At 41.1% G+C, this 25,881-nt stretch overlaps 2 protein-coding genes across 2 annotated transcripts in view; both read right to left on the bottom strand.

Annotated features, from left to right (window-relative positions):
• Positions 1–12,858, bottom strand: part of Cped1 (cadherin like and PC-esterase domain containing 1) — a 285,451-nt gene extending 272,593 nt beyond the window's left edge. Inside the window, exon 1 of the mRNA XM_005363770.3 lies at positions 11,680–12,858. Within this exon, the coding sequence (XP_005363827.1) occupies positions 11,680–11,928 (249 nt within the window). The 5' untranslated portion in view covers positions 11,929–12,858. The remainder of the gene's footprint in view (positions 1–11,679) is intronic.
• Positions 12,859–24,305: 11,447 nt separating this feature from the next.
• Positions 24,306–25,881, bottom strand: part of Ing3 (inhibitor of growth family member 3) — a 28,628-nt gene continuing 27,052 nt past the window's right edge. The window contains exon 12 of the mRNA XM_005363769.3: positions 24,306–25,244. Within this exon, the coding sequence (XP_005363826.1) occupies positions 25,128–25,244 (117 nt within the window). The 3' untranslated portion in view covers positions 24,306–25,127. The remainder of the gene's footprint in view (positions 25,245–25,881) is intronic.

The following is a 25,881-nucleotide window of genomic DNA, read 5'->3' as shown; positions in this document are numbered from 1 at the left end:
AGGAAGGAAGGAAGGAAGGAAGGAAGGAAGGAAGGAAGGAAGGAAGGAAGGAAGGAAGGAAGGCTGAGAATAAATCTGACTACAGGGCAAGGCCAGTTTGGGAACCCTCTTCTCTACTGCTTATGGTCTTAGCTGTGGTCATCCTTGTGGATCCCTGGGAATTTCTCTAGTGTCAGGTTTCTTGCTAGCCCCATAATGGCTCTCTCAATCTCTTTCCTTACTCTCAATTCTGTCCTTCCTCCATCACGACTATCCAGTTCCCTCAAGGTTTCTTCTCCCTCCCCCTTTCCCCTCCTCTACTCTTTCTGCTGTCCCTTCTCCCCCATCCCCAACTCCCAATTTTGTCAGTCGATCTTCTCTGCACAGCTCTGGATCTGCAGATGCTGGCCACTATTGCTGTGTTCAAGCCTATGAGTTGATTCACGCCTTACATGTTGTCCTATTTTGTTTCTGTTACTGTGATAAACACCATGACCAAAACCAAGTTGGAGACATAATAGTTGATTTGGCTGACAGGCCACAGATAACCATTCAGGGAAGTCAAGGCAGGAACTGAGGCACAGACCATAGAAGAACTCTGTACACTGGTTTGCTTCCCGTGGCTTGCTCAGCCTGCTTTCTCATCCTACCCAGCACAACCTGCTCAGGGGTGACACCGCCGACAGTGGGCTGAGCTTGCCCACAGCAAGCATTAATCAAGAAAATAGCCCCACCGACGTGCACACGAGTCAGTCTGATGGAAGCAATTCCTCAGTTGAGGGTCCCTCTTGTCAGATATCTCTAGTGGGGGTCACACTGAAAAAAAAAAAACACTGATTGGCACATGTGTAAGTTTAGAGAGTTTCACTTATGAGGAGCAGACTGGGGGACTTCTAAAGTGGTAGAATTTCCTATGGCTCTATAGCCAGCAAATGATGCAGTGTATTTCAGAGCAGATCTGTGATCTCCCTGTTGGTGATATTTACCATGTTGGGCATTGGGGGCTTTGTTGGAGACCGATGTACCCATCCCTACTGGGACCATGCACATCTGGAGAACTTCTCCCTTCCCACACTCTTCAGATGAACTGCATGCTAAGAAAACTGGTGGGGAAGAGTAATAGAAAGGTTACTATATCTCAGGGCCAAGATTAGGCCCACTGGGCATCACCAAATTCATTAGTCCTGACTCGTAATTAGTAAGTTCATCTAGTGTTTGTATCATCGACACCACAAGATTTCGTGGACTTCATTGAAAGGTATGTTTTTCATTATAGGTACCCTTATACATATGTAACAGACTCACAAAACAATGTATCATTATAGTCTCTTAAACCTCAATAAGTCAAAATGATGTTTTACATTTTCAACAAGCATCTGAAAGTATAAAGTACACAGGGTAAAAATTACCTGGCCAGATTCCAACTACGGCATTGTATATATCAGAAAACAAAAATCTTATATTAAAATATGAGCTTATGCTTTCACCAAGGCTGCCTGACTAGAAAAAAAAAGAATACAAAGGAAGCCAATGGGAAAAGTGAAACCAAAACATTCCTCTCCCCCCAGAGGCCACAGACACAAAGATGAGAGCAGAAGGCACTATTTTTCTCTCAGCATAGCCCCTGGTTGCCACATCAGAGGGCTTCTCTCTCAGTTTTTAATTTTAATTTGTACAAGAAACAACACTGATTAGAGCAGACCTGGGCCACCGGTTCTGGCACACTCCTGAAAGGACAGGAGAGAACCCCACAAATAAAATGATGAAATTTTGGAAATTTTGCACAATTTGTTTAAATATGAACTTCATCAAGACTTCATTAAAGTCTGTCTAAGGTATTCAGGTTTGAATTTGTTTGAAATCCTATTAGCATGAGCAATGCTTTTACCATACGCATATTTCATTATAAAATTGAAAATGGCACTAATCAGTTAGTTCAGAGCAATCCACAGGCATTGCATGCTCATCAGGCAACCCAGCTCACCCCTGTGGTGGCTACATACCTCTCAGTGTGCTGACATCGCTGAAGGCCTGCTATGGACAGGACCAAGATTTAAAGGTCATTCATTCAAACCCAGCTAAACTATGGAAACGTATGTTAAAGTTCAATTTTTAGGATAAGAAGTCTGCTCAGGGTAGAAATTCGTTGATAGAGAGGTGACATAGAGGACCAGAAAGGTGGGGAAAGTGAGATAGGGAAGCTTACTAACTAACCTAAGACTCTGTGTACTAACTAGCCCAAGACTTCATGTGGCTTTGGTTATGCACACCCCACCCTCTTGTAATAATGCACGTGGCCAGCTGACCCTTTGACCTGTACAGACTGTGTGCACATACCCCTCTCCAAACAAAAGCCCCCTATTCCAGACTACAGTGTACCCCTGTCTGAACAATAGTACATGGTTTTCAGCCCTTGAGGACTGCCAAGCCTAGAAGGTTTCAAATATATTCTCAATAGGTCTTGTATGAACAATGGAAAGGCCAATCTAGCCTGAAATGGTTCTGAGAGAATAGTATGACAAACTGTATCTTCCAAGTGAAATTTTCAAGCAAATCCCTATTTATAATCATAGGCTTATGCATAAAGTATGTGAGCCTATGATTAAAATCAAATGCATTATAGAAAGGGATGATTGCAACAGGAAAAAAAAAGGATATATCACTTAATATATCAATTAAGTTAAAAAAAAAACACCCAAATTGTGACCCTTAGTAACCTTCTCCTCCTTCCTTTAAACCCCATAAAAAGAAACCCCAGACTATGTTATGAGGCCCTAGAGCAGAGGTTCTAAGTCTGTGGGTTGCAACCCCTTGGAGGCTGAATGTCCATATCACAGGGGTCCCTCAACATCCTCTGCATATCAGACATTTGCATTACAATTCATAACAGTAGCAAAATTACATGTTTGAAGGAACAATAACAATAATTTTATGGTCGGCGTCATATGAGGAACTGTATTAAAGGTTGCAGCAGTAGGAAAGTTGAGAACTGTTGCCCAAGAGTGCCGTGCTCCTGTGGCCAGCTGTCAACCTTGACATTCTAGCTCTCTCTAATCCATACTATCACTTGTTTCTAAAAAAAGCTATCTTCGCTATTTTGGCAAGTCTGTGTGACCCCTCATTTTTAGTCCATTGGGTAAAAGACAAACATCTGGAGGCACTTAGCCTCCTACAACAGTAGTATCCCTTCAGAAGTATATGTGGGAGATGCATGAGATTGTTCATACACTAAGGGTCCCAATGAGGCCAAAAAAAAAAAAAGGTGAAGGTAGAAAAAGGCCATAATAAGTTACAGATCAAATTCTGCATAGCAAACTGCTTGGAAGAAGAAATGGCATGGAGGCATACAGGGGATACTGGTGCAGGAAAGGGAAATCCAGGACTCCTTGGAGAGCAAAAAGAGTTCTTAGCGTTTCCTTCTATTGCCTTAGTGCTGGACCCCACTCACCCTCAGATTCCTCACCCACTCCTTTGCTCACACAGTGCCCACTACAGGTTGGGTGCTGTCTTAGTGCTGGAGATGTAGAGATAAACAGTTAGATAGTCTTTGAACTACTTAATTAATAAGGAGTTTGTGCTCCTTGGAGAGAAAGACAATAAACTAACCAATGGACCAAACAAATTGGGGTCTTAGCTACATCTGCCCCTTACTCAACTCAATTCTCCAAGTCCTCAGCTACAACATGGTGTTAATTGTGGCATCTGGGGCTTTAAATTTTATCAGGTAGCATTTGGAGCTTTACCTACAGATAAGCAGACCCACCTTTGAGCGACAGGTTGGCCTCTACAAGTTTTGGCTGATTCTAAAATTTCATTTCACTGAGGAAAGACAGTAGCATGGAGGGGGGAGTATTGATATTCACTGCCAACAATGGGTGCAGTCAAGAAATGGTCCCAAAGCAAACAAGAAACAAATGGTACTAAAGTGACGCCAGAACTTTTGGATCCTGAAATCAAAGCGTTCCTGAACCCCAGGAATCCTTGCACTATTATGGTGGTGCTCTTGGGGGCGAGGCTTCGGAGACATCTACACCTTCATCTTTCCACAGCACTGTTCTTCTAAGGACTTCGCTCACATCACATTAGGGGCTCACGTGACTCCAGTGTGCCCTCATCTTTGCTAATCAATCTACTTTTAAATAAAGTCACACTCTGAGGCACAGGGGTTAGGACGTCAATGTGTCTTGGAGAGGAAAGCATCTAATTAAACTCCATAACACCAATGAATGAGTAGTGTAGGATGTGAAGTAGAATGGAGACAGAAAGAAAACAGTTCTTAGTTCAGTCCTGTCTTGTCCATCATTTGATGCCTCATTCGTGAATCTCATTCTCTTCCCTTATAGAAAAAAAGGGATTGAATCTAATAATACCTAACTTATTTTGAATTATAACATTCTAATATCTATGAATAATTATAATGAAAAATAACTTTTATTTGCCATGTTTTAAAAGCATCTACTTATGATAAGAGCTAACATGATGGAGGAGATAAAACTTTCTGGGCTTAAGAAAGCTTTCAGGAGGATCATGAAGATTTATTTCTGGAAAACTTACAACTTGTGAGAGACTTTAGAAAGAAGGAAGATTGGAAAATAAAGTTATAGGCTGAGTTCTGAAGTTTGACAGAGAGTTCTGACAATACTAGAAAGGCATACTAGACCACGCCTATAGTATAGTCTAGAGTTTTTGTAATTATGATTCAGTATCAAGACTGCAAAGGTAAATCTAAGATTTTAGAGTCCTATTAACTTGAATCTGGATTTTCTTGGAGGTGAAGTAGGGAAAATTTTGCTGTGGAATATTAGTTTAAGATGTGTTACATTCCTTTATTCTGTGGAATATTTGATGATATAAAGATATATTGAATTCTTTTATGTTGCATTTGTTTAACGCTGTAAAGTTGTGTTACTTTGCCTGCCCAAAACACCTGATTGGTCTAATGAAAACTGAACAGCCAGTAGCTAGGCAGGAGAGGGAATGGGTGGGGCTGGCAGACAGAAAGAATAAATAGGAGGAGAAATCTAGGGATTAGGGAGGAACAAGAAAAGGAGGACAGGAGGATGCCAGGGGCCAGTGGTTCACCCATGTATATATGAAATGTAAAAAACCCATACGCAAAATGAAGAGAAATGGGATAATTTAAGTTAGAAAAACTGGCTAGAAACAAGTCAAGCCAACATTCATAAGTAAGAATAAGTCTCCATCTATGAAATGGATGCTGGGCCCCCCAAAAGTAAAACAAACTATTTACAAAATATCACTTTATACAAGCCTGTAGTTGGCATAAAAAGCGTCTGTTAAGGTCACATGTACTAAAGGACTCAATATAAAGGGGTAAATATCCCTCATGGTCTCTGTGAAAAAAATAAAGGTGGTGTGTAAACTACACAGAGGAAATCTAAGTGTGGGTAGATGCTAAGGGGCAGGCAACTGCCTGGGAATCAATAGGCAAGCAGGGCTTTGATAAATGGCACAAAATATATATTGTATATGCTTAAGTATTTAAAAGGATACATTTTATAGCAAATTTGAATTTTTAAGGTAATATTTTTTTTGTTCATTTGTTTGTTTATTGAGACAAGGTTCCTCCATGGTTTTGAAGCCTGTCCTAGCTACAAACTAACTGTTGTAGGCCAGGCTGGCTTCAGACTCACAGAGATGCACCTGCCTCTGCCTCCCAAGTGCTGGGATTAAAGTCATACACCATCACTGCTTGGTTAATATTAATTATTTTTAAATCAAAGAGAAAGAAAAAAGCATAGGACGCCATTAACATCCAAATTTGGAGTCAGTCATGATGATGAGTGACCAGCCTCAAATCTGGTCAGGAGCCAAGACAATAAGTTTAGAGAGTGGCAAGAAGGAACAAAGATATTCTCATGGTTCAAACTATATATTAATATAACCAGAAGAACGTAGGAGGATGTCAGATCTTATTCATTAACTAGGAATGTCAAAGGATTGTTAATTTCTGCATATTTAAGTATTCATAACATTTTTACCTTTCTAGAAGACATATCAGGGAATGGGAGATGAGGGACACATTTTCACCAAGGGAAAGAATAAAACAAGACAGAAGCCCAAAGAAGAAAATTGGAGATGTCTGCTTTCATAATCAGAAGTGGAAGGGACAGAAGCAAACCTTGGAAGGAGCCCCCGAGTCATTTAGAGGTCATAGAGGACACCCACTGAGCTACTCTGTTAAATAGCAGGATATTAAGATGTTTGTTTAGTGATGAGAGAAACTTCTAGAAGAAGAATGAAGGTTGACTGTGGATCATTATTGCTTGTCAGGGGTAACCAGGAAAGAGTTTTCAGTAGAGAGGACCAATTTCAAAGGCGAGGAATGGGTGGAGGTGACCAGCGAGCCGACAAAAAAAGAAGCAGTTACAGTACCTGTGACGAGAACTAGACGAAGAGGCAGAACATTGGGGAGATTGTCTCCTCTGGGCTCTGATGCCAAGAAGCCTGGTGCCATGTTATCACCGCTAAGCATGCTTATTGGCCCAACGGAAAAGCCTGAAATTGTTTGTAAGTAAGAGAGTAACTGTGGAGCTGATCCTGAAGGAGACTGAAGAAAAAGTGCTTGCGAGTTCACAAGGAAGAGAGGATGTGGCAAAAGAGGGGTCTCCTTAACCAGCTCCCACTGGGCTCCCTTCGGTCCTCTTCTGCTACAGTTCATTTCGTAGCCTGTTTTCTCATAAATCTTTGCGTTCTGTAGGGATTGTCCTATACCTTCAGAATTCAGAGAGCTTAGTATATTCACATCAGCAACATCTAGACCTTATTAGATTTTCTACACACATGCAGACACGTGCACACACATGCTGAAATGTGCACACATATGCATGCATAGATCATAACAGTTTATTAAACTACTTGGTTTCTTTCATATGCATATGTAGGTTTTTACATTTGCTGCACCTTTTTTAATCTCCAGTTTCTTCTCTGCCTCAGCTCATTACTTTCAAAGAATAATCAAAGAATTTATCAGTTTTCTGGCATTGTACTTACTCTGTCTCATAATGGCTTCTATTCCTGTGTCCCCAGTACCCCATTGTTCACCTAGTGTCAATAAATATTTATACATGGAATGAAAATGAATGGGTAAATGATTAAAAGGGACCAAGGAGAGAAAGAAAAAGAGAAAATGAAGTTTATTGTCTTTTAATTGAAGAGGAAGGTTCTCCATGAGACAATTACAAACATTTTTTATTAAAGACAGCAAAGTCATTTTCCAAGAGGCAGAGCCATGGAGATATTTTCAGTGGATTGTTAGGAAGCGAAATTATTACCGCCATTATTACAGCTGTCACTAGATTTCTGTGCTTCATCTGTCTGTTGGTAGGTGTTTCTCATGCCATTACTGTAACTGTACGACTGAGGACAGTTTTCACTGTACTGCCCCCTGTCTCTCTCACACACATTTACACACACACACACACACACACACACACACATGCACGCACGCACACACACACACACACACCATTCTTAACGCTACTGACTTTAACTCTTACTAACACTACATATTTTTAAAAAGGGGTCATTTCAGACAGTTTGTACTGGCAAAATGATACATCTATCAGAGGCTTTGGCTACCTCTATTGGCTGCCCTGAGAATCCAGAAACACCGGATGGACACAATCAGTCCAGTGAAAGACAGAAGAGGCAATCGGGGTCTCCTCTGGTCTCTGCTGCCTGGGATTCAGTAGCTGAAGACAGCTTCTCTGGATGTGACCCCCAAAAGTGCACACACTGTATTTTCAACCCTTCCTTCTTTCTCTTTTATTTTGTCTCTGCTCTGGTGTCCCTGAGATTGTGTTTTCCAATCAATTGTCAGCACCTAAAAGTTGGTCTAGCTTCCTGATGCTACAAAACTTAGACTAAACAAGTCATTTTAAAGACATGTTCAAGAGTTAAGTATGTTGATTATTTTTACAAATCCAAGCACAATGGATGAGAATCCATTTAGTGAGGACATTTGTTGATTGACATTGGGCTATGTTGGCTCCTGAGGTAGTAAAAGTTGCAGAGAGCTGTCCTGGACACTGAAGGGAGAGTGAGGACGGACGACTTGAAGGCAAACAGCCCAGTCCCAGTCCAAGGAATAGTAGTCCTCATTGTGTAGCCTCAACGGGAGATAATCAGAAACACATGGCTCTTCCAAGTCTAAACACAGTCCTCAAATAGCCATGTTTCCAATAGAGGAGCATGGACGGAGGACATCTCACCCATTGTGTCTGTTGATAATTTAATATGTTTTCTGTGTTAGGCAATGTTAAGACTTCAGCTTCCATGAAAATGGGTAAATCTACAGAGCAACCTATCTCAGTGAAGACAATATAACCAGGTTTATATATTAAGTTGGAATGGTTTTAAGACATGGCAGATTATTAAATAAGATTTAAACAACCAATGTTGAGAGAAAAAAAATCTGGAAGAAATGACAATATTGCATCTGCTTAACAAGGCACATTGGAATGTACAAGTGGAAAAAGGAATTAAAATTTGGCCCAAAAGAGGGGCAAGTGCTTCCTTATGGAAAACTGGCAGATCGAATACTGTGATCTCACTGGCACTGGGAACAGCTTTCGTGTTGAATTGGTTCCCAATGGGGAAGGTGTGGAAGGCAATGGTATGGTCTTCAAATATCTCCAGCTGTAGAATCCCTTTTACCAGGTAGAGAAAGTACAGAGAGCTCTTCTAAGAAGGGATTGCAGCCAAAAGACCAGGAAATACTTGTTGCCTATTCATCGATGAACAACTGTGATTAGAAATATTCTGCTTTTCTATGTTTTCCCACAAAGTTGCTATTTGTTTGTTTGTTTTAACATCCTCCTTTAAAGACTTATTGAAGTTTTTTTTCATTTTAGGTTTATTTATTCAGACTCAATTGATATACACAGAATGAGCAGTTAAACATGGAAGCATAGAGGTTGTTAATCACTTTCAGGGGTCTTGGTGTGTTTTTAGTTCTGAATATCTGATCAAAATAAATTATTTGTTCATAGAGATCTGTATAGATATATACATGCAAGAGTCTGCACTAAATTTCTGGTGTTTAGAGATCTTTTATATATCCAAACACATTTTTTATAGTTAAATTCAGTGATTTTAAGCATTTAAAGATGGGTGGATTCAACCATAGTAAAAATGAGAGATTCAGCTAAGTTGAACATTTTAACCTATCAGTAAAAGTAATGACAAATGTCAGAATGTATAGATGTAAAGAAAAATCTACTTCTGTAAGATATCATTTCTAAGAACTACTTCTAGGTCTTCAGGAACACCCACCTCTACAGTGCCTTGCTGTTCACTTCATTAGTGACTTTAATGAATCATTATTTTTGACAGGATCTCTGTAGGATTCTTAATGAATTTCTCTCTCCACCTTAGATCTCTGAATGGATATTTAGCCACTGCATCTGGTTATTACTTGACTTCTTCTGGAAGATACACTACAAACAAGATTTGTTCACCTCTGGTGCTGACTAAGGCTTCCAGGCCACCTTCTTTCTACCTTCTTTGCTATCAGCGGGTTGCACTCATTAAAGTCAAAGGTACAGAGCAAATGTTTGGCAACACATTTCCACATTCACTGAACTATGATTCTCAGTTTAGAATCTTGCTTATGTTTTAAATATTTAAGGCTGTGAATCAGTTGGGAGCCAAAACCATCATGTGCTTGGCATTCTTCTGGTTGAAGAAAATTCTAGAGTGTATGTTTTTTTTACACCAGCAGCCAATAAGTTTCAGATGTTTTCCAAGGAGCAGGAGTTCTAAAGCTGAAACGGAATTTTCTGTGACCGTCTACAAATAACAGCGAACATATGCTTAAGATACAAACAAAGCCAGAATTGGGAAATAACCAGCAGGGAAGTAAAGGGGGCTACAAGCTAATTAATGAATCATTTCCACCTAAATTTCCTAGAAAATATTTAAGTGTTTAAATGTTCCCCTCGCCCATTTTTAAAGAACATCACAATTACAAACTACCAAAAAGTTGCTTTTAAAATTCAGGTACATTTGTCATAAATCTCAAGCATTCAAGAAAATAATAAAAAAAAAAAAAGCACGGGAAAAGTTACATAAACTAAGCAAAGATACATTCTCCAGTTATTTCAGAACACCCGAAGGTTGGGTCCCACCTTGACTTGAGTCTTCCTTTAAAGATGACCCTGCTATGTCAGAAGTGAACGCAACATTCACGTTTTTTGCTAACAAATGAATACACCCATGTGACAGTCTTCAAGGGCTCAGCATCTTAATCTACTGTGATTTGGCGTGCATTCCTCAAGTGATGGCTTCAGGAATGGTTAGGCCAGTGTTGAGTGTGCTTTGACTTATGACTTATACTGTGGTAGGAACCAAGCAGATGGATTTCTGTGGGAGGCGGCAGGGCATTCTGTTAGCCATGTGGCTCACTTGGGCATCCTTCATTGAGAGGTGACTCCTTTTCAAGTTGAGTAACCTTACCTACTATCTACCTACCTAGCTATCTACCCTGGGTTATGAGTCTGAAATGAAACAAACAAAAGAGATTATAAAACAACACTGTTGTGGTCCTGGAGGTGGCAGTACGGACAATAACTATGTTGTCACCCAAGATGAAATTCTGCTGCAACCAGGCTCAGAAACTCTGGCTAAGTCTACTTAGAGAAATGGTACCTCTTACGGATCCCAAAGATATCTTGCTGTATACTATTTGAGTGTCACTGAATTGAATGGTTTTTCCGTCACAACTTTTTAAATAACCAGTTTTTCACCCTTTTTCTTTTTTCTTATTATACTTGGCAGCGAAAAGTCTGTATTTGCAGCTAGGCATGAACAGAGTGCAATATTAAAACAGAAGTTCTAGGTGTTTTCTGGATTTGTATTGTTTCCTATACTTTATAAATAAAAATGGTGAGACTAACCTGCCCATCGTGAATACAGAATGATCTCTTTTTTTTCCAACTTTGTTTTCTAGACAGTGTCTTATATAGCTTAGGCAAACAATGTATCTAGCCTAGGCTGGCCTTGAACCCCTGGTCCCCGGCCTCTGTCTTTCTTATGCTGGAATTATAAGCATGAACCACCACACCAAGCATAAATTCACACTTGGAAAAGAGAAGTCTCACCATTAAACACTGCCCAGAACTCTTTATGTAGAGCAACCTGGTTAGTGCCTGCTTCCTGCCTCTACCTCCTGAGTGCTTAGATGTTAGGTACGGACACTATACTAAACTGGTGTTTCCCTAATTCTATGAACAATTAAACTATATGACAATTATTCTTATGAAAACTATAGTACTATTCTTTAGAAATGAGTACATTGGTTTAGAAACATATTCACCAAATTCAGAACTAACTTGGCAGATCATCAGATGGAATCTGATGGAAGATTCTTAGTCCTCTTGCTGTCTGCTCTAAGGGAAGACACCCGAGGGTGACTTTTGTTTCTTATGGATAAATCCTCAGATTTCTTAGATCTCTGTTAGAAAGCATTTCATTTCACTGAAATGAAGATCGTGTCTAAAAGATAAAGGGCAGAACTCTTTAAGTAGGTTTCGGAAGTTTCTCAGTTTTTATGTAACAGTCAGCAGGTCACTTTGGGCTGTTTATACTCTGGCTCCCTTTCGGACCTCATGAAAGTTAATTTTAGTTTTGCAGAAAGGAGAGAGAGAGGCCGACTGCTCAGGCTAAACTCAGACTTACCTTCCTGATTTCCTGGGCATTCGCCGAGAGATGGAAGCACCGTTTGTCCCGTGGATAGCCTTGCTCGCATCTGCTAGCCTGGGTTTGTGAGGGTATGTGGGGACCAGACCCAGGAATCTCGGCTGCAAGCTTCTTAGCCCCTCGGAGTGTCAGGCTCTGGTAAAAGAGACAGATTGCCACCACCAAACCCACTAGGAAAGGTCGGGGGCAAAATCGCCGGCGACAAAGGAACCCCGGTCGACAGACCATGACCAGTCCACCTTCACTTGGCCCCTGGCCACGCTGTCAGCATGAAAAAAGTACACTTCTGTCTTCTTTTTGCACAACTCCAATCAAGTTCGCCCCAACTCCCCTTGAGAACATTCCGAAGATTCATGCCAAAGACTCACACAGGTCCCAGCGGTCCGAGGTGTTTAGAGCCCTTTTCGTGAAGGACAGTAAAAAAGTGACTGACTTGCTTATTCTTTTTTTTTTTTAAGATGTCAAAATAATGAGAGTCGTAAGAAATCATCCGAATGCATCCCGGGCTGGCAAGAGTTTCTTCCGGTAATATCTTATTTCCACAACAGACATAAACTTAGGAGTTCAGCTTGTCTCAGTTTTGGGGCAAAGAGAAAGCACAGTAAAGCGGACCGGAGTCTGAAAAGAGCCCCGAAGAGGCAGCAGAGGGAACGCGAAGTGCCTGTTGCACAGCTGGGCGCAGGCCAGGTTGCCCTAGCTGTTTCTCATTTTCCCTCCGGTTTGAAAGCCGCCCTGCTCTCAGCGGTTTCTGAACTGCTTCCCTTCGTTCAGTTTTCAATTGCCACTTCGCTGTCAGCATCCGCGGCCTTTAACACAAGAAGGGAATCGCAGTTTGGGTGTGGAGGGGTTACTGTCAGGGTTTTGCTTGCGTTTGGTCGCATTCTGTTTCAAGTTCAAAGTTCTGTGTACTTACTCAGTTTTCATCCTTTTAGCCAGAAATTTTTTTTTTTCCCATGATTGCTGATCGAAATCACTTGGAAGGAAACACCCAGGCGTAGGACTCCACCTCATTTCACTCACACGCATGGACACACACGCGCAGACACGCGGAGACACGCGCGCGCCAGCTGCCCACAAGGGCCGAGAGCCGGGGGACCTGGGCCATCGCTGCCACCCAGGCCGAGCGGGGCGGAGCTAAGCCCAGGACTCCTCTGGCCTTGGGGGCAGTCCGAGCCGCGCTGTCAGCTCTGCAGCAGCAAACGGTAGGCTGCCGTGCTTGGGGGAACAGCAGTCAGGGTCGCCTCTGAAACGTGGCTGCCTCACCAAACCCACGGAATTAGAAACATCCTTGATGCCCGATCGATCATCTGTGCCTCTGCATTTGCCTAAGGCAGCACTGTCATAACAAAAGCCTCCCAGTCGAGAGCTGCTCAAGGCCGAGTTAGCAGGGGAAGGTCATCACTCCGGGGGAATTGTGGTCACGTTTAAGAGGACCGGAGAGTCGTTAGGACAGTCTGGACCACAGATCAGGAAACATTCGAGTAACTGAAAGTCCCCTCTCCACTCCAGCACCGAGTGCTACCGCAGATATTACTCCTCCTTTTTGAGGTCTTTCCAAGGCAAAAAGCGTGAGGTCTGGCTTTTCAAAGGAGCTGACTGTAACAGGTACTGAGTGTTCTAACTTCTGCCCAGGGGAAAGGGGTACGGAGCAGGCTTAATTTAAGTCCGTACCGACTCTCTCATGGGCATTGACACCAGGGCCGGTTGGCAGCTCCCATCACTCTGGGCTCGGCAGGGCACCATCAAGGAGAACTTCCAGGTCCTTGCTTTGCCAGCCCCGGGAAGGACTGGTTTAAGTTCACAGAGGACATTCTTCAAAGACTTTAAATCTAGATAGTTTCTACACTTTAGGTCTAACCGAACTTTTTCTAGGCAGGCGGTCTCCGGTGAGGCCACACTCCTACAGTAAGCCCATAGGACTCAGCCGTTTGTCACTAATATTTTGTGAGGAGGAGCGCCCCCTAGAGGCTCACGGCTCCAACAGGTTCAGAAAAATGGACTCCTCTTGCTAACAAGAGACTTCTTTTATGAGCCAGCTTGAGATAAATGAAACTGTGTCAAAAAAAAGTTAGTACCTCAAAACGAATTAATTACGTAAATTAATTGGCCATGCATAATTTCAAGTCTTTTTATAAAATGTTTTAATAATATTTGATATATAAATTTAAAGCTTTTGATACCATGGCAAATGAGGGTATGAGAGAGAATGAACCTGTTTTTCACATTTAGGCATCGAGAGGAGCATTTCTGTTGCATGCCATAGGTTTTTGGTGGATGTAATATGATTTTAAGACTAGTAGAAATCACTAGACTCCCAAATCGGAATGGTTTCTATGCTAGCAAGGCCCAAAATGTGGTAAAAAGCTATTTACTGGGTGATATAAGCCACATAGCTATTTATTAATATTAAGGTTCAAATTCTGAAAAAAAATTCAAGGTTTATGGAAGGATTTTTTAAAAGATCCTTAAGTTCCTGACTCAGAATACCAAATAGTAAAATGGATATTAAGTAGAATAGTCTTTGAATGAATTGGGAGAAGGGAAAGCCAACAGAAGAAAAAACTTTTAGACAATGTTGTCAATTTAGTTTGGCCAAAAGGAATCTTCAGTTCCGGTAAATTGAAGAATTCAATTCTGTATCTTGACTACAGAGTCCAGCGGAGAAGAAGACAGCCAATAAAGTGATACTGGAAAAAGGAAAAGGTTAGTTAGTCAGAACAAGAATCTGGCAAAGAAAACATAGGATCAAATGGAATGGAACCCCAGGACCACCGCAGGCATTAGAGGAGACCCACTGTGGACAGAAATCATCATGTTCACCATTTACCAGCTGTTCTGAAAGGGGAGCTTGGAATAGTGAAGTCCAGTCTATCATCTGTGAGACGACCTCTTTGGAACTATCAATGACCAGGTAAGAAAGCACCTGAGCATTCGGAACAGCTGGCAGGTGCACAGCTGCTGGGTGTTGGCTCTCCAGGCTCAGTCCTCACAGAGCCTAGGATGTGGTGGGGTGTCAAATCAGTGAGCAGATCATTTAATGAAGGAGCCAGCCACAGGGAACAGACAAGAACCAGACACAAACTCTGGCACTAGTGAATTGTTCTCTTCCCATCATCCTTTGGGACGAAGGTGGGAACAGATGTTGGCTGGAGAGGATGAACTTGTGGGCTTTATGCCTGAGATTAGACATATCTAAACTGAAATTTTTTAAGGCTCGATAAATATGGAAGCATCATACATGTTAATGCAGTGCCGTGTAAGGTTTTTATACTTGCATATAGCATGCCATTTATAATGGCATATATCTAATGACTCGTTGTTTATCATTTCTTTAGGGTAAAACCTTAAGAATTCCCCTTTGTAGCTTTTGTTTACATGCTCATTATCTGTAGTCATTTTATTGCACAAGAGCACGTTAGAAATTCCTGCTTCTAACTATAACTTAGTGCTCACATTCTACTCTGCCTTTACATTCCACCCAAGTGGGATGACGCAATCATTACTTTTCACACCTGCTCTTTTCCGCTCAGCAATCTCAAGTTCTGTCCATGTCGTCAGAAACAACAGGGCCTCATTCTGTCTTTGTATCTGAATGGTGTATCTATACCTCACTGTCTGCACTCACCAGCTGAAGAACACAGGAGCTGCTCCCGTCCTTGGCTGCTGTAAATAGTGGAGCAGACAAGAGTGTGGGTGCCTTTTAAATATGGTCTTGTATCTTTTGCTTCTCTGCACAGCAATGGCATCGAGTGACTATTTAGTAGCTCTATTTTTAAATTTTTGATGAACCTGCAATCCTTTGCCCCTAGATATAGTAATTAACATTCTCACCAACACTCCAGCTCCTTATTCGTACTTGTAACTTGCCTTCTGTAATAGCCATTTTCATGGAGGTGAAGAAACATGTTGCTATGGTTTTGATTTCTATTTCCCTGTTATTAGAAAAGCTGATTATTCTCCCATATATTAGCAAGTGATTTGATACATTTTTGACAAATGTCTAAATGCAGCCAATTTTTTCAGTTGAGTTTGGGTTTTTTTCTTTCTGTTACCTTTGAATTCTTTGACTTCTTTATATAGTATATATATTTGAATGGAAGACTAAGCAGAATTATGCTGGAGTCTGTAGGAGTCTGAACAGGAAACATAAAGACACATATTGGCTCAACAATGGAAGCAGAAGAGCACATCTACAGTACCATTGGGAACTGGGGTTTCTGGCATTGTTTCAAATTGGATGCATTTGTGCATCAAATTTGTCAATTACCTTTTCTACTAAAAATTAGTCTTAAAAGGTAGGCATTTAGCAGCACTGAGAGAACAGAATGGCAAACATTCTAATTCCAAAGTTGTACAGAACGGAACGGTCTACCACAAAACAAAATCCTTCAGTGATCTTCCCAACACATAAAACAAGATCTTTCATTGCATATCTAGCTACTTCTGGGTTTGGGTATGGACTAGAGGTCCTTGACACTCAAATAATCAGTGAAGGCTTTTTACTTGTTTTATGGGGTTGGGGATCAAACCCAGAACCTCGTACATGCTAGATAAGTCCTCAACGACTGAGGTACCCTCGATACTTGGTTTTTTGTTTTCTTTTTTTTTTTTGGGGGGGGGGGGACAGGGTCTCACTGTGTAGCCTGTGCAGACCAGGAGTTGCTATGTAACCCAGGCTGGCCTCAAACCTGTAATCCTCCCATTTCTGCTTTCCAAGTGCTGGGATAATGAAAAAATGCATTTATGGTATTAATTTTTAAAACTGGAGATAAAAATACTGTAAGAAGCTTCCAGTATTGGATCAAGAACTTTAGGACTTTAGGAATATCACATAAATCCGAATATCAATTTCATCATAAACTAGAGGCATCATGATCAACAAATATCTTCAAATGTTGCTTGATGATCCAAAGTTTTGCTTCTTGTGACATATTTCAATGTGAACATCCTCTCTGGTGCAGTCTTCTGGGTCCTGGTGGCTTCTTCCAAGGCACAGCATTTCTCTACAAGGTCCTTGCTCATGATAGTGTAAAACCTGGCTGCAAGTACTCATGTTGATGTTGCAAGTGAACTTTTTGGGATTGCTGTCAGTAATGATATGTCACTTTAAAGTCAGACGACCTTCTCAGCTCCTATAATCTCTCAGGAAATGCTCATTCTGGAATCTTTCCAGCAAACTCTAAGCATAAGTTAGTAGTTTTAAATCATGAGTCATACATTAAATCTGTTCAAAAGGCATCCTAGACTCTATGGAAGAGAGAAGACATGTGACAGGGTCTATAAATGACTAGGGTAAGGCAACAGACTGTTCCAAGAAGGATGACTAAACATTTTTAAAATCTCAGTGGCCTAATGCATTAAAGCTCACATCTCGCTCATACAACTTTTTCTCATTTCTGGTTCCACTAAGACATCTGATGACTTCTTAGATACCCACCAGGCTAACACAAGAGGAACAAGAAAGGATTGGCTATCTCTTAGGAAGACAGTTTCAGGTTAGCGAATGTCATTGTATTATCAGGGCCACTGAAATGGACCCGCCCTGTGGGGAATGTGCTTATCACTAAGCCTAGGAGGAAGGAAGGGAGCTGCCACACACGGCTGAAGTGAAGAAAAACCGCGCGTCACGTGTCCTGGAGAAACAAAAGAGGGAATTCCTATCTTTCAGGAAGTGGTAAGAAAAGCTTCAGAACGGGCTTTTTCTCAACTGGCCCCGAAGAGTCTCAATAATTTCCACTGCTGTCAAAGGCAAAACATGGACCTAACATTCTAATGGGGAGCTACTGAAAATAGAGCTGGGGAAGTATTAGCTACAGATGGAAGATGGCTTCAGTAATTTCCAAACTTAAACTTACTTGGTCTTCATAGGCACACCTTAGGCATCCAAGAAGTTTCTTAATGGAGGATATGATGAAGGTGACAACGGAGCCATTGTTATCAACTTTAACTGTAAACACCCAAAACCAAGCCTCTTTTCTATTTCATGTGGAATAAAAATAATGAGGTCAAGGTCATGGATTCTTCTCTGTGGTGCAAATATATATATATACAGAATTGAATAGAAACTTTTCTGTGACGTATGCTCTGCCAACTCCTTCGTTCCTTAAGAGGCAGATGCCACACTCCAATAACCGTACACAAATGCACCTCATTAGGTGTGCTAAGCAAAGCTCTGCATTTCAGATTTAGCATCCTGCATCCTCTTACTAAACGGAACAGCTTCTGTCCCTTGCTCATGTGTCCACAACTGGGCTCACATGTGGTTCTGGAAGTGCCGTGGCATTAGTCAAAGAAATCCTAAGGCATGGACCACAAAAACAATGCGTTCTTGGTTGTTTGCTCTCTGATGCTTGAAGCTGTCAACATTTGACCATGCTTACTTTCTATTCCGCTTGCTTCTCTCCCAATCACCATGAGGAGCCACTTCTCATCAGGACATGGATTGCAACGAGGAGAACTTCTAATAGGACAAAGATCTGAGGAACGCGTGAAAAAATAAAGAAGGCCCACACTGCAACACTGCCCGCCTGCCCAGTGTGCTCCCACTTTATACGTGAAAGTCAAGGCAGCTCCACTTCTTCACGGTCCCACTGTTTACACTTTGGTTTGTTTCTGTAGGCATACCTTGCAATCTGCACATTTCAATATGAACAATCTGTCCTGATAGACCGAAGCCTCTGAAGCAAAGGCTGCTGACTTTAGATCTCCCTCTAGAGCGGGGTTTGCAAACCACACATCACCCCAGGGATTCCTTCTGTGAACACTTGGTGCCACCTTTTACAAATGAGTCAGCCGCTTAGTTCAGAAGTTTCGATGGGTCATTCACTTCCCACACCTGTCTCTTGATGCGCATTTTGAATCAACTCGCATTGGCAACAAATTTCTTTGCATCACTGTGTGCTGTATTTTATGTCATCCTGTGCTAACACAACAGTACAGTGTGTAAGTTGCTTCATGCCAAAAGCTATTTTACCTCTCTCTATCCTTCTGTTGTATCAGAGTGTCTACCTGCAAGGGATTGCTTTCAAGATTTGCACTGGGGAAACCTACACATTACTGCTTAAAACACTTTGTATCATTATTCCTCTTGCTTTTCTAAGGATTTCGCGTCTTGGCAATATTTGTTTCAGGAAGGCAGTTTCTTCTAGAATACAACCAGCATTGGAATACTTTTGGCCCTGATGCCACTGGCTTTTAGTGCAGAAGCTCACAGTCGTTATTAATTCTGTCCTGTAATGAAGACAACCCCAAATCAATCATTGGCAGAAAAAAAAATGCCAAAAAGTTCTGAGGCTGGGAAATTTCAAATTTAACTGGAGGGACAGTTTCCCAGTTCCCATCTGTGGCTGCCTAAGATTTGTCTGTTGCTTCTATTAGGATAGTGAGTATCTCAGCGGAGGCATGGCCAGCTTCTCTGTGATTTTAGCAACTTCCTGGGTATAATTACACAGATCCTTTCCTCCCCAATGTTAATTATAGATAGAGAGCTTCTTTTAAGCATCTTAAATGCCTTTCACATTTGCATCCTTTAAGCTATATATAAGCTGGGTATGGTGGTACATGCCTAGAATCCAAGCACTCAGGAGGCTGACTCAGGAAGATCACACAAATCCTAGGCCAGCTGGTGCTACAGAGTGAGTACCAGTCTGAACTGCAGAGGCCCTGCCTCAAAATACCAAAGCAAACAAACACCCCCCCCAATAAATACCATGTAGATATTATACACACTAATGTCTATCGATGGAACTGGATGGTCAGATAAACAGATAAGAGAGGGTAAGACTCAATGGGTACTCAGCATGGAAATCACTTAGCCAATTGTAGTAGGAGGCTGCTTGTTTGTTCCCGGCTGCCAGACCATGAACTAATCACTCAGAAACTACATTATTTAAATCACTGCTTGGCTAATCACTTAAGCGTATTTCTAGCTAGCTCTTATATCTTTGGTTAACCACTCCAGCCAATGAATAATTTTTTTTTTAAATTTCTTTAGGACAGGCATTTACACACTCATAAGAAGCCAGAATTTGTTCTTAACCATTCAATAACATAGAAAATATTAGTATGTTTAGCTTTTGCTATAAAAATATCAAATTACATTCTCAACAGAAATCTCATTTGTCTTTTCTATAGATCTGAAATATGGATTCTTTAGAGACAAAATTTAAAATGTAGCAGAACAGCTATGACTTTGCTATTTCTTCCATCCTTCCCACTTTTACTTTCCTTCTCTTCCTCCCTTCCCAGCTTCCCTTTTCTTTAGTGTAATTCAGGCATCTATTTCCATTTTCTGGAAATAAAGCTATTTTGAGACTTCTACAGCATTAAACGTCACAAGCTGACATTTATGCATGGTGTGGAGAGGTGGAATGGCTTGTGGCTCACGAATGCTGCCCTGCATTTAGAAAATCTGAGAAGATTAGGAGGTAGCATTCGTGGAGAGAAGGTGGCTCTCCGGTCATGTGACTCTGACAGAAAGATCTCTTCCATTTTGAATCCAAACCGTAAGATCAATACATATGTTTCATTGGTTTTCAACATAACACTGGACTTAACTTGAAAACATCCGCAAATGACAAGCACCAGTAAGAGCAAAGCATTCTGCAAATTGGGGAATTGGTAACAAGTGTCAAGAGGAAAATAACTGACTTGTTCCAGAGCAACACAAATGTCAAGGACAGGGACATATATTTTGGTAAATTCTGATGTGACATACCGGGAAGGACCAACTAAAACCTACTACCAGCTACTAGCAGCTGTCTCCCACTCACACTCAGGGTTGCACAGAAGCATTCTTGGCTGAACTAGTCCACTGCATTTACCGAGTACGGCCATTTCCTGCCCTTTGACACCTACTGCAATTGTTCCTATTTTAATGTCCCAGTGTTGAGACTGCCTCTGCCAAGCAGATCTAACAATGCAAAATATTAAGTCATGACCACTTGGGTTTTTTGTTTGTTTGTTTGTTTGTTTTTGCTTTTCTCTGCTACTCTACTGAGAGCTGTGCGTGCTTTAAACAAGTACAGCTTAAAGCCAGCAGCTACACAACTTTCTAAGCAGAGTGCTTATCACTTCCTAACAATGGTGAGTAGACATGGGGAATGGCGGTGCGAACCGGTCAACAGCTCATGTGACCCTCATCCTTGCTCCCCACTCCACCTCTACGTCCCACAGAAAAAATCAAAATGAATTACAATGTTCTTCTCTAATTTCCTTGTTAGGGGTGAAGAAAGTAGGAAGGAACACTGGATGAGCCCCCAAACGGAATTTTATGGCTCTGCCGATGACAGTGAGAAAATTATTAAAATTCTTTCAAATAACAATTCTAATCATGCTGAAGCTTGTAACTAAATAGTTACAAATAACTCAGAAAACATATGTGGCTTACAACTTTAAAACAAACAAGCAGAAAGGAGTATAGTTCTTCCTTATCAAACCTGAACTAAAAACAACACCCTAAAGTCAACTAATTCATTTTTAAATCAATATTTCTCTGACAGAATCAAATCTCAAACATTTTATTAGGTAAAAACTAAAACCCGATTCTACAACTTAGACTCTTTTGTAAATAAGGAAACCTGTAAATCTTGACTTGAAATTCTTATTGCTGTTCAAACATAACTCAGTTTTAACTGAGGGTAGAGCAGGCCAGATGGATCAGCAGGTAGAGACACTTGCCTGCAAGCCTGGGGGCCTGAGTTCAAATCTCCAGAACCCACATAAAGTGGAAGGAGAGAATGTGTTGTGGGGTATGACATTAACTAGGCAAGCATCTGTTACATTTGTTTATGCTGCGTTTGTTTAATGATGTGTTGCTTTGCCTACCTATGGTACCTGATTGGTCTAATAAAAAGCTGAACGGCCAATAGGCAATAGAGGGATAGGCAGGGCTGGCAGGCAGAGAGAATAAGTAGGAGGAGGAATCTAAGCTCACCAGGAAAGAAGAGAAAATAAGGAAAGAGAGCAGGAGATGCCCAGGGCCAGCCAGGGAGAAGCATAGATGAAGAACATACAGAATGCAAGGTAAAAAGCCCCGAGGCAAATTGTAGATGAAGAGAAACAGGTTAAATTGAGTTATAGGAGCTAGTGGGACAAGCATAAGAGAAGGCTGAGTATATTCATAATTAATAAGCCTCCATGTCATGATTTGGGGGCCGGCGGTCCTAAACGGCCTGCTACAAGAACCAACTCTGCAAAGTTGTTCTCTGAACCCTACGTGCGCACTGTGCCATGTCCCCCCTCCACCCCGCCCCTTTAAAAAATAGGGTAAATAACTAGCTTAAATTTAACAGCTATCCATTTCCAAGCTACAGGCTACTTTGGAGACATCCGTGCTTTTTAATGATTTTTAATCATTATTATGGTTAAGCAACAATCGGTAAATATCCCCCCTTCTACTACAAACTATCCCTAGGTTAAGTAAAATGATCTGCTTTAATCTACTCTTGCTCAGCCTCTGGATTCTGTTGGACATTGTACCTCTCTACTTCAGGTCTACGGAATGCAGATTACTGGTGCCCGAGAACACATATGCTCTGTCTTTAGGATACAGTTCAAATGATTCATCCTTCAGGCTCCCTTTTTGCTGCAATAATCAATTCCCCTGCCTCCCAATGTTCCCGCAGTGCTTTTTATATTCATCATAGCCTTTGCCAAGATATTACAATTATTTGTCAGCAAGCTGGCTTCCATCATTTCAACAACACACATTCCTTAATGTACATCATTCTAGGCACCTGAGTGCTTGACAGTTGAAAAGTTATACAGATAGCTCTCAGGTTTTTTCTTAAAGCCTGTTTGCTGAAAGACTGCTTTTAATATCAACAAGGAAGTGGCAGTATCCACATATCTAGGTAGCTTGTCTCTTACGATCCAATTTTAACAAGCAACAATTTATATAAGGTTAAAGTTAATTAACTGAATGAACAAAACTATTTCTAAAGTCCAAGGGACTTACACATTATACAAACCTAACATCGTTAGAAACCTAAAAAACATTGAGGGTGCTTTTAAGGAAGAAATGAGCCAAAACTCTGGCTACCCTTTAAAGAGAATGATTGTAAGGTTATCAAACACTCAGCTTCATGTAGGCATTTAATTAAGCCATTTATTGCTTCAAATGTGTCACCATGAACATGTAAATATACACTACAGCAGTAAGGCCTCATTTTTTTTTTCACCACCTATAAACTGTGAACTCACACTTGGGCCTTTTGTGCCACCCACTGTTACACAAGTTTTGTACAACAGAGATTCTGAATGTCCTTGGTGTAAGTGTTACAAAGAACATTAATCACTGGCCGTGTTGCTTCAATGAGGTAGTTCCATGTTTGGCCATATATGTATGTAAGGACATACACATATACACAGCTATATAATTTAGTGACAGGTTCTACTCATTTCTAAATACTAGTGTCAAATTTTGGTGTATTTCCTTATGTATAGTTGGTAAGAGAATCAATGCGTGGCCTCGAAGCTTGCTGGCATGTTTTCTCGGTGACTCAGGAGGCAGAAGTGAGAGGAGCTGGAGCCAATGAGCGCAGGCATGCCCCTGTCTTGTCAAGGGACTTTCTCTTAAGATCCAGAGATTTCCTCTAGCCAGTTGTCAGCGAGAGCCTGGGTTTGGAAGAGTCACACTGGGTGCCTACAGGATGCAAGTATCTTTCATCCGAGCATCTCATGATAGCACAGGACTGAGCTAACAGAACACAACTCTATACATGTCTTAAAGGCTCATGAAATCCCCATGAAAACACGATCGTGAAACCACACCCTTGATGATACAAAATACTAAGGACCATATAAACCTGTCTTGGAGGCCAACAACAGTTACAAAGTTAGCCTGTGGCAGCTCAGCGTCACAGGATCTTGGAGCTTGACGAAGCTCCTGAAATCTACCAAAGCTCTACCCTTTAGGTAGCACTACACAGACTTAACACTGCCTTTTGATTAAGTTCTAAAAGATTCACAATGGGCTTCATTAAAACACAAAGCTTATGGACTTCATACATTTCAATAAAAAGGAAGATTGATATAATAACTGTCTGTGACAGTTCAGCAATTTTTCCACCCATCGTAGTGGACTTATGCGAACCCTCCACTATGTACAGCCCATCATCTCAATAGCACCTATGAACAAGGACCTCGGGAGCACTCTGAGGACCGCCTACAACCAGCATTACTTTGGTTTCACAGAGCCCAGGGTGACTAAGACTTGAATTAACTCCCACATCACCGTGTCACAGAATTAAACACAGAGCTGAAATTTTAAGGTCTCTTTAGTTATATTGGTCACACTGCTTCCAATCCAAACATCTATAGTCATTATTTTCACTTTATCTGCTGTAATTAGGTTTCTTTTTCATCCTTAGATTCAAAGCAAAGCCAGAGAAATATCTTAGAAAAATACATTTGACACTTCGAATTTACATTAAAAATGTCCTTCCCTTATTCCATTAACACAATTTCCAACCATTATTATAGAAATCATAGATTACATAGCTTCTGCATGCTAACCGCTAATCTTTTTTAGATTATGAAAATTAGAAATAAATTGCAATTAAGAAATTTTCATAATTAATTGTGTAAAGTATAAATACAAGTTATTTTTTTAAAAAACTTTATTTTAACACCTAATACAATTCCAATTTAAGGATTACTCGCACAAAAAAATAAACACATTTGGTATAAAAATGTATCACTTTAACGCCCTTTCCCCTGTAGGCCCCCGCCCCCACCCTCTTGAGCTGCACTCACTCTATCTGGATGCAGAACATATAGACTAATGGCACGAATCAGGTTTCACCCACAGGACTTTCTGTTTATGTACCCAGGTACTCTAGAGGACACCAGCCCACTTTATCACAGGAACCAATCCCTTCAGCCTGCTGAATGAGTTTCACAAAGAAACAAAGCTTATTATACAGGCATCTTAAAAACCATTATCTTAAATCCTTTTTAGAAGGACTGACTTTTTTTTTGTTTTTTGTTTTTTTTTTTTTCAACCATTTATATACAGTGTAACATAACAGCTCTGGAGTACAGTACATGCAGCAGAATATACCTGTTGAATACAAAATACTTTCTTAAAATCTTCATCGTTGGAATTCTTTGAAGTTTAAATTATAGAATGCCCATTACTTTGAGAAAATGGTTGAGGAGTACAAATGTCTGCATATGTTGGCCACAGAAATAATCCAAGGCTAACTGGAATAATATTCATAGCACACCAGGAGTGCATAAATAATTTACTTACATTATTAAAATACAACTCATAAAATTCAAGTTCAAGATCTTATAGGATTGTCTATGTAAATCCTGTAAGTGGTTGCCTGGAAATGAGTTGCTTCTTCTTTCCCGTGTATTTCTTTCTAGAGTCCCGTATAAAATGCCAAGCCGAAGCTCTTCCTCGCTCCAGGGAAGCGCCTCTATTTGTGCCGGCTGCCTCTTCTCTTCATGGCGGCCGTGCACTGTGGGCAGTACCACTTCCCCTTCGGGGCCTCTGTCAAGCCAACACACCCATAGTGGAACCACTCTATTGGACACTGGAAAGCAAAATTAAAAACAAAGTGTCGGTACTTCTAAAGAACAAACAGTAAAAATGCTCAGGAAGCAGAGTACTTCATTTAACTGAAATTAGATTTGTGCAGTCATACTTCTTAGATCCTGGCAGTGCCTTAGAGGTTACTGAGTCCATCTGATCTACCTCATGGACAATGAAATGAAAGCACAAGAATCTCTAGTAAAAAGGAGGGGCATGGACTCTACGACCTGAGCACTACAGAGAGAACACTCACTCACTGTCATCAACTCGGGTGGCCAGGCAGAAACATCTTCCAAGGAAAAAGAAGATGAATCTTATAGGAAGAAGGAAAATACGCTAAGATGTAAAGATGCTCAGACATCAGGAGGTGGGATGAGCTGGCTGTAACTAAAGACATCGAGAGGGGTGGCTGCGCTTCCTTCCTTTCTGCTGCTCTATTGAGAGATATGGAGAAAATCCTCTGTGAAACATTGAGAAACTCTTCACTCCACCCACAAGAGCACAGGAGGAACCAGAGGGACCCCAGGGGACATGAACTCGCAGTCAGCATCTTCATGAGCTACTAGAGATGGAGGGGTAGCACTGCTTTGAACAGCCCCCATATCTCTCTCTCTCTCTCTCTCTCTCTCTCTCTCTCT

This window comes from Microtus ochrogaster, linkage group LG10, assembly GCF_000317375.1.
Source record: "Microtus ochrogaster isolate Prairie Vole_2 linkage group LG10, MicOch1.0, whole genome shotgun sequence".
Classification (NCBI taxonomy): Eukaryota; Metazoa; Chordata; class Mammalia; order Rodentia; family Cricetidae; genus Microtus; species Microtus ochrogaster.
This window is presented reverse-complemented; position numbering and strand designations above follow the sequence as displayed.